At 50.0% G+C, this 15,589-nt stretch overlaps 1 protein-coding gene across 1 annotated transcript in view; it reads left to right on the top strand.

The window, feature by feature from the left end:
• arhgef28a (Rho guanine nucleotide exchange factor (GEF) 28a) overlaps window positions 1-15,589 on the top strand; it is a 115,907-nt gene that overhangs the window by 37,225 nt on the left and 63,093 nt on the right. The window contains exons 8-10 of the mRNA XM_079525339.1: window positions 32-95; window positions 4,073-4,119; window positions 9,263-9,338. Of these exons, the coding sequence (XP_079381465.1) occupies window positions 32-95; window positions 4,073-4,119; window positions 9,263-9,338 (187 nt within the window). The remainder of the gene's footprint in view (window positions 1-31; window positions 96-4,072; window positions 4,120-9,262; window positions 9,339-15,589) is intronic.

The raw sequence follows: 15,589 nt of genomic DNA, 5'->3' as shown, positions 1-15,589 counted from the left end.
GTAATGACAAAATGGAAATGGTTTGTTCCAGATGGCAGCGTCCAGGGCTCCTACTCGTATGGAAGGCAGTGACCACACCCACACTAATGATGCAGGTAAGCTCATTTGTGTCCAGTTACAAGTTTAAATGTGTTAACTTTTACTGTGTCCATCCATTGCCTCCTAACTCGCCTTGTAATGTTTATTGAGAAAGCTATTCTGTCCAGTAATTACGTACGATGAGGGAAAAACTAAGTTATTGTCTTGACTTCTCTCTTTCTGATTCCATCCATTGTTTGCTAACATTATGATATTTAAGCTACTAGCTGATGATAGCTAATGTACTAGTTAACCCATTTAGGCATGATGTCGAAATAAAAAAATAAAGTTTTCTAAATCATGACAATTTTCTGAAAGATTTGAGGCACATTTTAACGATTTTTCAAAAATAGCAGACCTACAAGTTCATAGCGCGCCACTCGGTGGCGCGCTATGAGCTTGTAGATCTGCTATTTTTCAATAGCTAAATTATAACATAATGTTTAAAACACCAAAAGGGGTTCCCGCCCCAAAATGGGTTAACCTGGTTCATGTTGTGGTCCATTTGATTTCCCGTTGGAGCATTTGGATTCAACCATGTGTTACACATACTGTACAAATAGTAGTGGAGAAACATAATGAATGCAAAATGCTTATATACAAATACAACTGTACCGCACGATACAATTAAACAGTTTAATGTCCTTGCAGACGGCAGGAAAAACTTTCAAAGAATCCGAAAAAGCTGCAGGGAACTTTTAACGTCCTACTGTGCTACAATACATGCTCTGTGACATGTTTAAAAAATGATTAACAAGCCCATGCAGTTGCCCTCAATTTTGGATGAAGTAGTAGTAGTAGTAGTACATTTTATTTTTGTCCATTTAAAAGAGCAGACATACCGGTACATTTAGTTTATTTCACTGTTAGTGGCACCGAAAAGGTGTATAAGAGGCTTATTTTGCCTACCCTTTTTTAAACTAAACTAAGGTTTTTAAAACAAAACGTAACACATTTTCAAACGTTGGATTTACAAAAAATTGAAAAGTGAAGATGGCAAGAGAAGAGATCTAAGTGACTATAATGCTTGAGTTTCAGTCACTCACTCACGCTCAACTGACCTGTGTCTCAGTAGGAACCGTGCCTAAAGTGACTTCTGTTATGGGAAACAGACATCAGCAAATAGATTCAGACACTGTGGTTGAAAGCACACATGTGATGACGGTGGTGATGCTGGCGTGTTAGTGTGATGTGTGAAGAAAAACAGAAGAGCAACTCTTCTCCAGGTGACTGAGAACAACGTCACTGCACAGGATGTGAGAAATCTGTCAACGGTTAACCCATTAAAACCAGGAGAGCAATCTTTAAAGATTTTAGATGCATACATTTTTCAGAAATCTTTGATTTTTTTTTTTTAACATTGGCATACAGTGATTCTCAAAAAAATAGCAATGTGCCGCGTTGCAAGCTTGTACATCTGCATTTCTTTTTTAACCTTTTAAAAAAATATTTAAAGTGTTTTATATATATATATATATATATATTCATAAAAGCAGAGGTTAAAGCCTCAATCTGTGATTTCTTCATTGGCAGTATAGCCTATGTAGAACAGCAGGAACGATTATTAAAAAAAAACATCATCATCTAATTGTTTAGGAAACGGCGCTAGTGTGGGGCGCTCCTGTCACACTGTGTTATAAATCACACATCAGGACTTGTTTTCCATGCAAACATTTTCAGTGCCAGGGATTTTTTTTCCCCCTTAATCCAGTACACGGTACTACATAACTGAGACACAGAGCAGTCCCTCTTTTTTCACTGTTAGCGCTGTGGCAGCGGTGGCCGAACGGATAGCGGCGCGGTCTAGATACCGGAAGGTTCCCAGTTCGAATCAGCCGTCCGACACGTTAAAATTACCACCGCTGAAATGCCCTTGAACAAGGCATCAACCACTACGATGAAATGTGTTCTATGAGCAGGGCCTGGCTGGAAACAAGTTCTTGAGCTTAGCCCAGATACCCTGGGTAAATATAGATTTCATTTCATTTCATTTCATTTCATGTTGCGGAGCCTTAGCATGTCCCGGTAACTTGAGTGCCTTCAAGATCACTCAGCTATTCAGGAGGGAGGAAAGTCCTCTCGGGCGTAACCAAACCGGACAGGTCGAGGGCCAAAGGTCAAAGCGTATGTCATGACGCAAGGTACACCGTTTGAGAACCTGTTGTGATCTACAGGCACTGTGTGAAAATACATGCTCTTTTCAACCACAAGAACTTAAGCTTCTTGAGGCGGCCATGGCTGAGTGTTTAGTCAGCCTATAGGGAGGTCCCGGGTACGATTTCAGACCTCTTAATGTGTTGAAGTGTCCCCCAGCAGGACACCTAACCCCCACCTGAGGTTCTCAGAACCTAATCTGGGTCCATCTCAGGAGGTGGTGCTAATCCTGGGAACCCAGAACTGAGTCAGAACATAATTATACTTTAAATGTATTTGTAACTGCCTGATCTCACAGAAATACGTAAACATGTATGGAATTGCAATTCCGTACATATACGACTAGAAAACCCCCAAAATCCGTACATACGTATGACACGACTACTGTTTTGACTGTGACGGAGGCGTGGCTTTCACTACTACGGAAGTGTTATTTCACCGCGGCTGGGTGAGTTCGGTGTTGACATTATTAACTATTATTCTGTCCATATCGAGTTACAACTCGGACGGGGCTGCGTCGGCTCTACCGAACTTCGCAACGCTCGACACGGCTACTGGTGTCTCCCGTGGCTCAAGTTCGGTAGAGACAGCACCCCTCCGTCATTGTCTATGGGGGAGGATTTCAGTGTCCTATGTACAGGTGTTTGGGTTTTCTAGTCGTGTATGTACGGAAATGCACTTCCGTATGTTTACGTATTTCTGTGAGATTGTAAAATAGCAAAAATAACAGATCTACTTCAGTTTGAGAAAACGAATACTATGCACTATCCTACTATGCTGAATAAAACGTTCAAATTTAAGTTGAGTACAAACCCTGTCCCGCCCTGGGCTAATGATTCACTGACTGGTCAAGAAAATCTTTACTGAGAGCTCAGCAGAAACCATGAACCCCCCCCCGAAGCACCTGAACCAAACACTCTCTACACCACGGGAAGTGAATGAAACCCTGCTGATGGCTGAGCAGAAGTCTGTGGAAAAACAAGAGCCTGAATCCACACTCTTCATCAGAGAGGGAAGAAGTGGATTGCAATGTATTAGCATTATATCCAGCGAAATGTAACTAATATGGAGTCCCATTTCAATATTTCTGTGTTGGAGCTTTTGTAAAAGCCGCTCACACCTACACATACACACATGCACACACATGCACACACCACACACCTGTATCTTATCTGACCACTAATGACTGCCTATGCGGTAACCATAGAGATGTCAGGTCTAGCCATTGACCCCAGCATGCAGGGGGTGTGTCTGTACCACCTCATCCTGAGAACAACCTAATCATTATGCCACTTTGGTCACTTTAACCCATTTAGGCCTGAGGTCGATTCTACAAAAACATTTCTTCTAGATCCAGTTTTTCAAAACAGTTTTCTGAAAAACCTATGTTTCTGTGTCAGTGGACCCCCAGAATTATCTGGATTTGGCCGCGGACGCCTGTGTGAATGTTGTTCCAGGGACCCCCCCCCCCCCCCCCCCCCAGAAGCAAAGATATGAGTTAAAAACGTTCACTGTGAAATAATATATATTCAAACATTTTTTAATATTCACGATTTTTCGTGTTATTTTGAAATAAATCCCGGCGCTGATTGTGTTAAGACCTAAGGCTGATTCTACTAATCTAAATCAGTAGAAAAAACGTTTTCATGTCACGGACCCCTAAGTTGATAGATATTTGGCTGCAGTCGTGGAAATGTTCTTCTAATGTTTTTTTCGTATTCATTCTTTTTCAATGTTGGAACATTTCGACCTAATAATGACATGCCAAAAAACAGGGATGCCAAGATGAATTAGTGAATTAATTAATGTAATCTGTGTTTTCTTTTTCGATTCCTTGTAGATCTCAGCAAGGAGCTGCGTGTGGAAGAGCCTGACCTGGTGGACAACGTGAGTGTTCTGGACAAAAAACAACATTATTCTAATCTGTACATGTCTGTACGGATGATGGTTGCTGCTGCTGAACACATGGTCCTTGGGGACCAGAATGTTCACTGGGAGCCTGGAAACAGACTCAGACACACAAACAGTTACTCTGGCAGTATTAATAGATGTAACTTAATTGACGTAAGAGAAAGAAAGCCATGCAGAACACTCGCGAAACACTCCAGACTAAATCAAAGCCTCAAGGTGCACGGACGGCTCAACGATGGTCAAGAGGTGCACGCACATCCACAAATTGCAACGGGTGCAAGATCCAAACAAATAACTACGAGAGGAGAGAGGAGATCCGCACACCGTTTTTAAAAGCTCCCAAAATAATAGAGCGGACAAAAATACGTTTCGGGCCTCAGGGGCCTTCGTCAGGCTCAACGGCTCAACAATATCATGATAATGAGAGAAGGAGCTCTCAGTGAGCACACAGTAAATGTCCTTTCCACAGGACATTTACTGTGTGCTGCCTGTTTTTATTGAAGCGACACAAGATACATGAAGGTACACGTGCAGTAACCTGACTCCGCCAGATGGGGCAGCAGAGAGTACACTGGGTTCCCCCCTCCTGCTCCCATCTGGGAACTCTCAGGCAGACTAGATGCTCCGGTCACAAAACGGCCTGGCCAATCAGTGGCAGCTAGAGGCGGGATCAAGGCAGCAATGTGTATGCCTTGATCCCGCCTCTAGCTGCCGCTAGAGAGTTCCCAGATGGGAGCAGGAGGGGGGAACCCAGTGTACTCTCTGCTGCCCCATCTGGCGGAGTCAGGTTACACGTGCAGAGCAAGTAGGAAAAAGCTGCCCCTATAACACCCCAAAACCCAAACATTAAATAGGCCTACTCGGCCTGTCACGATTACAAATGTAAGTCGACAGGTTAATTGTCTTACAAATAATTGCGATTAGACGGCCCTAAGGCCTACCCAGTTATTTCTGTGTGGCGTCGACGTGACCTCTCCCAAAATTCTAGAACCTTTTGAGAAGCCTCCTGCATGTGTCTGTTGAGCCATATATGCTTATTTCATCTTAATATCCCTCAATAAGCAATCTTCCGTCAAGCCTGGCCTCTCAATCTATCATATCGTTGCTGTCCGGAGGAAACCTCATAACTCCATTTTTGATTTTTCTCCATAAATCAGTGCTATTGAACACCCTTTACGTCTGTGTGTTGTTTCGAAAATATTGAACCAATGGAAAGTAGTAAAAAAACCACTAAAATCTTATGATATTTACTTGACTAAAACTAGACACTAAAACATTCCAGGTGACTAAAATGTGACTGAAACTAAATAAACTATTCAAGAGACTATGACTAAAACTAAAATCTAAATTTGCTGCCAAAAACAACACTGCTTGGAACCAATGAAATATTGAGCCAATGAAAAGTATTAACTAGAGCTTGTGACCAAACAATAACTATGTTGGCTCCGTTTGAAGGCAGGTCCCTTTCCCCCCCTGAAAAGCTACTCAACGTAAGATGGCTCAGGGGCCACTCGGCAAAATTCCCTAAGTCCAAGGGCCACAGTGCTCCAGACTTCCCTCTCCAGAGCAACATTAGTGACTTCCTCCTGGGGGATTCCGAGACGTTCCAAGGCCAGTGAGTCAATGTATTTCCTCCAACTGCGCCTTGGTCTGCCCCGGGGTCTCCTCCCAGTGGGACGTGCGTCGAGGACCTCCCTAGGGAGGCGCCCGAGAGGCATCCTAACCAGATGCCCGAACCACCTCAGCTGACTCCTTTCCAGGCGAACGGCTCAACAATGTCATGAAAATGAAAGAACGAGCTCTCAGTGAGCACACAATAAATGTCCTTTCCACAGGACATTTACTGTGGGCTGCCTGTTTTTATTGAAGCGACACAAGAGACATGAAGGTACACGTGCAGAGACACAAGACACATGAAGGTACACGTGCAGAGACACAAGAGACATGAAGGTACACGTGCAGAGACACAAGACACATGAAGGTACATGTGCAGAGACACAAGAGACATGAAGGTACACGTGCAGAGACACAAGACACATGAAGGTACACGTGCAGAGACACAAGACACATGAAGGTACACGTGCAGAGACACAAGAGACATGAAGGTACACGTGCAGAGACACAAGACACATGAAGGTACACGTGCAGAGACACAAGAGACATGAAGGTACACGTGCAGAGACACAAGAGACATGAAGGTACACGTGCAGAGACACAAGACACATGAAGGTACACGTGCAGAGACACAAGAGACATGAAGGTACACGTGCAGAGACACAAGAGACATGAAGGTACACGTGCAGAGACACAAGACACATGAAGGTACACGTGCAGAGCAAGTAGGAAAAAGCTGCCCCTAACACCCCAAAACCCAAACATTAAATAGGCCTACTCGGCCTGTCACGATTACAAATGTAAGTTGACGGTTAATTGTCTTACAAATAATTTCGATTAGACGGCCCTAAGGCCTACCCAGTTATTTCTGTGGCGTCGACGTGACCTCTCCCAAAGTTCTAGAACCTTTTGAGAAGCCTCCTGCATGTGTCTGTTGAGCCATATATGCTTATTTCATCTTAATATCCCTCAATAAGCAATCTTCCGTCAAGCCTGGCCTCTCAATCTATCATATCGTTGCTGTCCGGAGGAAACCTCATAACTCCATTTTTGATTTTTCTCCATAAATCAGTGCTATTGAACACCCTTTACGTCTGTGTGTTGTTTCGAAAATATTGAACCAATGGAAAGTAGTAAAAAAACCACTAAAATCTTATGATATTTACTTGACTAAAACTAGACACTAAAACATTCCAGGTGACTAAAATGTGACTGAAACTAAATAAACTATTCAAGAGACTATGACTAAAACTAAAATCTAAATTTGCTGCCAAAAACAACACTGCTTGGAACCAATGAAATATTGAGCCAATGAAAAGTATTAACTAGAGCTTGTGACCAAACAATAACTATGTTGGCTCCGTTTGAAGGCAGGTCCCTTTTCCCCCCCTGAAAAGCTACTCAACGTAAGATGGCTCAGGGGCCACTCGGCAAAATTCCCTAAGTCCAAGGGCCACAGTGCTCCAGACTTCCCTCTCCAGAGCAACATTAGTGACTTCCTCCTGGGGGATTCCGAGACGTTCCAAGGCCAGTGAGTCAATGTATTTCCTCCAACTGCGCCTTGGTCTGCCCCGGGGTCTCCTCCCAGTGGGACGTGCGTCGAGGACCTCCCTAGGGAGGCGCCCGAGAGGCATCCTAACCAGATGCCCGAACCACCTCAGCTGACTCCTTTCCAGGCGAACGGCTCAACAATGTCATGAAAATGAAAGAACGAGCTCTCAGTGAGCACACAATAAATGTCCTTTCCACAGGACATTTACTGTGGGCTGCCTGTTTTTATTGAAGCGACACAAGAGACATGAAGGTACACGTGCAGAGACACAAGACACATGAAGGTACACGTGCAGAGACACAAGAGACATGAAGGTACACGTGCAGAGACACAAGACACATGAAGGTACATGTGCAGAGACACAAGAGACATGAAGGTACACGTGCAGAGACACAAGACACATGAAGGTACACGTGCAGAGACACAAGACACATGAAGGTACACGTGCAGAGACACAAGAGACATGAAGGTACACGTGCAGAGACACAAGACACATGAAGGTACACGTGCAGAGACACAAGAGACATGAAGGTACACGTGCAGAGACACAAGAGACATGAAGGTACACGTGCAGAGACACAAGACACATGAAGGTACACGTGCAGAGACACAAGAGACATGAAGGTACACGTGCAGAGACACAAGAGACATGAAGGTACACGTGCAGAGACACAAGACACATGAAGGTACACGTGCAGAGCAAGTAGGAAAAAGCTGCCCCTAACACCCCAAAACCCAAACATTAAATAGGCCTACTCGGCCTGTCACGATTACAAATGTAAGTTGACGGTTAATTGTCTTACAAATAATTTCGATTAGACGGCCCTAAGGCCTACCCAGTTATTTCTGTGGCGTCGACGTGACCTCTCCCAAAGTTCTAGAACCTTTTGAGAAGCCTCCTGCATGTGTCTGTTGAGCCATATATGCTTATTTCATCTTAATATCCCTCAATAAGCAATCTTCCGTCAAGCCTGGCCTCTCAATCTATCATATCGTTGCTGTCCGGAGGAAACCTCATAACTCCATTTTTGATTTTTCTCCATAAATCAGTGCTATTGAACACCCTTTACGTCTGTGTGTTGTTTCGAAAATATTGAACCAATGGAAAGTAGTAAAAAAACCACTAAAATCTTATGATATTTACTTGACTAAAACTAGACACTAAAACATTCCAGGTGACTAAAATGTGACTGAAACTAAATAAACTATTCAAGAGACTATGACTAAAACTAAAATCTAAATTTGCTGCCAAAAACAACACTGCTTGGAACCAATGAAATATTGAGCCAATGAAAAGTATTAACTAGAGCTTGTGACCAAACAATAACTATGTTGGCTCCGTTTGAAGGCAGGTCCCTTTCCCCCCCCTGAAAAGCTACTCAACGTAAGATGGCTCAGGGGCCACTCGGCAAAATTCCCTAAGTCCAAGGGCCACAAGCTCTAAAAAAATTCAGTATTATTTTGAAACGTTTACATGTATTTTGTTACAGGCTACATGACATACATGTCTAAAACGTTAAGGAAACACACAGTAAAAAAGCCACATTTCCATCTATAAGGCCAAACCCCAATGAACAAAAGTAAGTAAGTATTAGCCTTGCCGAGCCATGAGGCCCATAGGGCAGGAGCCTATCTCCTGTTTCTGTAGCGTGAGGCAGCTTGATGTACAAGTACACCCCCTGGACATGACGCTAGTATGTCGCAGGGACTTACCCCAATCCAACCCTTGAACAAAAACATTGTGATTAATGATGAAGTTACAAAATGAGTCTTCATTCACAAAATGTGGAGAGAACGTATAATGGACAGATTATCACAGGTGAATAAATGAGTGGTTAATACTCAGCTGACATCAGGCCATCAGTGTTAATATTTTCACAATATTTTGGATTCAGTCTTAGTCTTTTAAATAACACACCACTGCTCCTGTTCTATACAATCCATACTGTATAGGTGTTTGAAGAGCATCTAGTCCTGTCCCTGGATGAAGATGATGATGTGTGTGAGGAGCTCAAGTCCTTCTTACCAGGTACTGATTGACTGCCATGGTTCTGGGGACCCCCCCCCCCGACTCCCAGCTAAGCATTATATGGCTCTCATGTATTCGGCCATAGACTCGCATCTGAAAATATTTTATGTCATGTACCCTCCATGCAAGATTTGTGTTGTTTCAAGTGCATTGTTTTTCTTCTAAAATCTAAAAGTACAAGTTTTTTTTTTTATATATAATTTGTATCCCACGATTTTGCAACCCATTTTTTCACCCAGTGTCAATTATCTAATCCTGTGCGCTACACTTCCTCTGCCAACCCGGGGAGGGCAGCGGACTGTCCTCATGCTTCCTTCTATGCATGAGGAGTCCAAGCCGCTTCTTTTCACTTGACAGGGGAGAGATTCCCCGGCCGGACGTAGCGCGTGGAAGGAACACGTTATTCCGACCAGTTCCTTTCCCCTCCATCAGGTGCCCCGGCTGGCCAGGGGGAGGTAGTTTAGAGACCAGGATTACTGCATGTTTTTTGTGAGGGTACCTACCCTAGTACTACAGTACAAGGTTACATTAGCCAAAGTTATTTTGATGCTCTATTAAGTATTAACACATTTTTGGAACCCCCTCCCCTGGGGGTCCCAATGTAAGTGCTTCCAATGTCTTTGTAGGGGCACTAGTTTTAGGTGAAAGTGGGGTATGGGGGTCTCTTAGGTCCAGGAATGTGCCCTGTCACTGGTACAAAGACAGGAATGGGGACAGGCTGCTGGTGTCCCCTTCCCCCACACACTGTAGTGGTGTGTGGTGGGACAGTGGGCACAATGCTCCCCTTCCCCCACACACTGTAGTATGTGGTGGGACAGTGGGCACAATGCTGCCCTCCCCAGTGGGCACAATGCTGCCCTTCCCCCACACACTGTAGTGGTGTGTGGTGGGACAGTGGGCACAATGCTCCCCTTCCCCCACACACTGTAGTATGTGGTGGGACAGTGGGCACAATGCTGCCCTCCCCAGTGGGCACAATGCTCTCCTCCCCCCACACACTGTAGTGTGTGGTGGGACAGTGGGCACAATGCTGCCCTCCCCCCACACACTGTAGTGTTTGGTGGGACAGTGGGCACAATGCTCCCCTGCCCCCGCACACTGTAGTGTGTGGTGGGACAGTGGGCGCAATGCTGCCCTACCCCCACACACTGTAGTGTGTGGTGGGACAGTGGGCACAATGCTGCCCTCCCCCCACACACTGTAGTGGTGTGTGGTGGGACAGTGGGCACAATGCTGCCCTACCCCCACACACTGTAGTGTGTGGTGGGACAGTGGGCACAATGCTGCCCTACCCCCACACACTGTAGTGTGTGGGGGGACAGTGGGCACAATGCTGCCCTCCCCCCACACACTGTAGTGTGTGGTGGGACAGTGGGCACAATGCTGCCCTTCCCCCACACACTGTAGTGTGTGGTGGGACAGTGGGCACAATGCTGCCCCTCCCCCACACACTGTAGTGTGTGGTGGGACAGTGGGCACAATGCTGCCCTTCCCCCACACACTGTAGTGGTGGGACAGTGGGCACAATGCTGCCCTTCCCCCACACATTGTAGTGGTGTGTGGTGGGACAGTGGGCGCAGTGCTGCCCCTCCCCCACACACTGTAGTGTGTGGTGGGACAGTGGGCACAATGCTGCCCCTCCCCCACACACTGTAGTGTGTGGTGGGACAGTGGGCACAATGCTGCCCCTCCCCCACACACTGTAGTGTGTGGTGGGACAGTGGGCACAATGCTGCCCTTCCCCCACACACTGTAGCGTGTGGTGGGACAGTGGGCGCAGTGCTGCCCCTCCCCCACACACTGTAGTGTGTGGTGGGACAGTGGGCACAATGCTGCCCCTCCCCCACACACTGTAGTGGTGTGTGGTGGGACAGTGGGCACAATGCTGCCCCTCCCCCACACACTGTAGTGTGTGGTGGGACAGTGGGCACAATGCTGCCCTTCCCCCACACACTGTAGTGTGTGGTGGGACAGTGGGCGCAGTGCTGCCCCTCCCCCACACACTGTAGTGTGTGGTGGGACAGTGGGCACAATGCTGCCCCTCCCCCACACACTGTAGTGGTGTGTGGTGGGACAGTGGGCACAATGCTGCCCCTCCACCACACACTGTAGTGTGTGGTGGGACAGTGGGCGCAGTGCTGCCCCTCCCCCACACACTGTAGTGTGTGGTGGGACAGTGGGCACAATGCTGCCCTTCCCCCACACACTGTAGTGTGTGGTGGGACAGTGGGCACGATGCTCCCCTTCCCCCACACACTGTAGTGTGTGGTGGGACAGTGGGCACAATGCTGCCCTCCCCCCACACACTGTAGTGTGTGGTGGGACAGTGGGCACAATGCTGCCCTTCCCCCACACACTGTAGTGGTGTGTGGTGCGACAGTGGGCACAATGCTGCCCTTCCCCCACACACTGTAGTCTGTGGTGGGACAGTGGGCACAATGCTGCCCTTCCCCCCACACACTGTAGTCTGTGGTGGGACAGTGGGCACAATGCTGCCCTTCCCCCCACACACTGTAGTCTGTGGTGGGACAGTGGGTACAATGCTGCCCTCCCCCCACACACTGTAGTGTGTGGTGGGACAGTGGGCACGATGCTGCCCTACCCCCACACACTGTAGTGGTGTGTGGTGGGACAGTGGGAACAATGCTGCCCTTCCCCCACACACTGTAGTGGTGTGTGGTGGGACAGTGGGCACAATGCTGCCCTTCCCCCACACACTGTAGTGGTGTGTGGTGGGACAGTGGGCACAATGCTCCCCTTTCCCCACACACTGTAGTGTGTGGTGGGACAGTGGGCACAATGCTGCCCTCCCCCCACACACTGTAGTGTGTGGTGGGACAGTGGGCACAATGCTGCCCTCCCCCCACACACTGTAGTGTGTGGTGGGACAGTGGGCACAATGCTGCCCTCCCCCCACACACTGTAGTGTGTGGTGGGACAGTGGGCACAATGCTGCCCTCCCCCCACACACTGTAGTGTGTGGTGGGACAGTGGGCACAATGCTGCCCTCCCCCCACACACTGTAGTGTGTGGGGGGACAGTGGGCACAATGCTGCCCTCCCCCCACACACTGTAGTGTGTGGTGGGACAGTGGGCACAATGCTGCCCTCCCCCCACACACTGTAGTGTGTGGGGGGACAGTGGGCACAATGCTCCCCTCCCCCCACACACTGTAGTGTGTGGTGGGACAGTGGGCACAATGCTGCCCTGCCCCCGCACACTGTAGTGTGTGGGGGGACAGTGGGCACAATGCTGCCCTCCCCCCACACACTGTAGTGTGTGATGGGACAGTGGGCGCAATGCTCCCCTCCCACCACACACTGTAGTGTGTGGTGGGACAGTGGGCGCAATGCTGCCCTCCCCCCACACACTGTAGTGTGTGGTGGGACAGTGGGCACAATGCTGCCCTCCCCCCACACACTGTAGTGTGTGGTGGGACAGTGGGCACAATGCTCCCCTCCCACCACACACTGTAGTGTGTGGTGGGACAGTGGGCGCAATGCTGCCCTCCCCCCACACACTGTAGTGGTGTGTGGTGGGACAGTGGGCACAATGCTCGCCCCCCCCTCCCACACACTGTAGTGTGTGGTGGGACAGTGGGCACAATGCTGCCCTCCCCCCACACACTGTAGTGTGTGGTGGGACAGTGGGCACAATGCTGCCCTCCCCCCACACACTGTAGTGTGTGGTGGGACAGTGGGCACAATGCTCCCCTCCCCCCACACACTGTAGTGTGTGGTGGGACAGTGGGCACAATGCTCCCCTCCCCCCACACACTGTAGTGTGTGGTGGGACAGTGGGCACAATGCTGCCCTCCCCCCACACACTGTAGTGTGTGGTGGCACAGTGGGCACAATGCTGCCCTCCCCCCACACACTGTAGTGTGTGGGGGGACAGTGGGCACAATGCTGCCCTCCCCCCACACACTGTAGTGTGTGGTGGGACAGTGGGCACAATGCTGCCCTCCCCCCACACACTGTAGTGTGTGGGGGGACAGTGGGCACAATGCTCCCCTCCCCCCACACACTGTAGTGTGTGGTGGGACAGTGGGCACAATGCTGCCCTGCCCCCGCACACTGTAGTGTGTGGGGGGACAGTGGGCACAATGCTGCCCTCCCCCCACACACTGTAGTGTGTGGTGGGACAGTGGGCACAATGCTGCCCTTCCCCCACACACTGTAGTGTGTGGTGGGACAGTGGGCACAATGCTGCCCTCCCCCCACACACTGTAGTGTGTGGTGGGACAGTGGGCACAATGCTCCCCTTCCCCCACACACTGTAGTGTGTGGTGGGACAGTGGGCACAATGCTGCCCTTCCCCCACACACTGTAGTGTGTGGTGGGACAGTGGGCACAATGCTGCCCTCCCCCCACACACTGTAGTGTGTGGGGGGACAGTGGGCACAATGCTCCCCTCCCACCACACACTGTAGTGTGTGGTGGGACAGTGGGCACAATGCTCCCCTCCCCCCACACACTGTAGTGTGTGGTGGGACAGTGGGCACAATGCTCCCCTCCCACCACACACTGTAGTATGTGGGGGGACAGTGGGCACAATGCTCCCCTTCCCCCACACACTGTAGTGTGTGGGGGGACAGTGGGCACAATGCTCCCCTCCCACCACACACTGTAGTGTGTGGTGGGACAGTGGGCACAATGCTCCCCTCCCCCCACACACTGTAGTGTGTGGTGGGACAGTGGGCACAATGCTCCCCTTCCCCCACACACTGTAGTGTGTGGGGGGACAGTGGGCACAATGCTCCCCTCCCACCACACACTGTAGTGTGTGGTGGGACAGTGGGCACAATGCTCCCCTCCCCCCACACACTGTAGTGTGTGGTGGGACAGTGGGCACAATGCTCCCCTTCCCCCACACACTGTAGTGTGTGGTGGGACAGTGGGCACAATGCTGCCCTCCCCCCACACACTGTAGTGTGTGGTGGGACAGTGGGCACAATGCTCCCCTCCCCCCACACACTGTAGTGTGTGGTGGGACAGTGGGCACAATGCTGCCCTCCCCCCACACACTGTAGTGGTGGGACAGTGGGCACAATGCTCCCCTCCCACACACTGTAGTGTGTGGTGGGACAGTGGGCACAATGCTCCCCTCCCCCCACACACTGTAGTATGTGGTGGGACAGTGGGCACAATGCTCCCCTCCCACCACACACTGTAGTATGTGGTGGGACAGTGGGCACAATGCTCCCCTCCCACACACTGTAGTGTGTGGTGGGACAGTGGGCACAATGCTCCCCTCCCCCCACACACTGTAGTGTGTGGTGGGACAGTGGGCACAATGCTCCCCTCCCACACACTGTAGTGTGTGGTGGGACAGTGGGCACAATGCTCCCCTCCCACACACTGTAGTGTGTGGTGGGACAGTGGGCACAATGCTCCCCTCCCCCCACACACTGTAGTGTGTGGTGGGACAGTGGGCACAATGCTCCCCTCCCACACACTGTAGTGTGTGGGGGGACAGTGGGCACAATGCTGCCCTCCCCCCAAACACTGTAGTGTGTGGTGGGACAGTGGGCACAATGCTGCCCTCCCCCCACACACTGTAGTGTGTGGGGGGACAGTGGGCACAATGCTCCCCTCCCACCACACACTGTAGTGTGTGGTGGGACAGTGGGCACAATGCTCCCCTTCCCCCACACACTGTAGTGTGTGGTGGGACAGTGGGCACAATGCTCCCCTCCCACCACACACTGTAGTGTGTGGTGGGACAGTGGGCACAATGCTCCCCTCCCCCCACACACTGTAGTGTGTGGTGGGACAGTGGGCACAATGCTCCCCTCCCACCACACACTGTAGTATGTGGGGGGACAGTGGGCACAATGCTCCCCTTCCCCCACACACTGTAGTGTGTGGGGGGACAGTGGGCACAATGCTCCCCTCCCACCACACACTGTAGTGTGTGGTGGGACAGTGGGCACAATGCTCCCCTCCCCCCACACACTGTAGTGTGTGGTGGGACAGTGGGCACAATGCTCCCCTTCCCCCACACACTGTAGTGTGTGGGGGGACAGTGGGCACAATGCTCCCCTCCCACCACACACTGTAGTGTGTGGTGGGACAGTGGGCACAATGCTCCCCTCCCCCCACACACTGTAGTGTGTGGTGGGACAGTGGGCACAATGCTCCCCTCCCACCACACACTGTAGTGTGTGGTGGGACAGTGGGCACAATGCTCCCCTTCCCCCACACACTGTAGTGTGTGGGGGGACAGTGGGCACAATGCTGCCCTACCCC

This window comes from Electrona antarctica, assembly GCF_951216825.1.
Source record: "Electrona antarctica genome assembly, chromosome: 16".
NCBI classification, from domain to species: domain Eukaryota; kingdom Metazoa; phylum Chordata; class Actinopteri; order Myctophiformes; family Myctophidae; genus Electrona; species Electrona antarctica.
The sequence above is the reverse complement of the archived record's forward strand: the minus strand, read 5'-3'. Positions and strand labels throughout refer to the sequence as shown.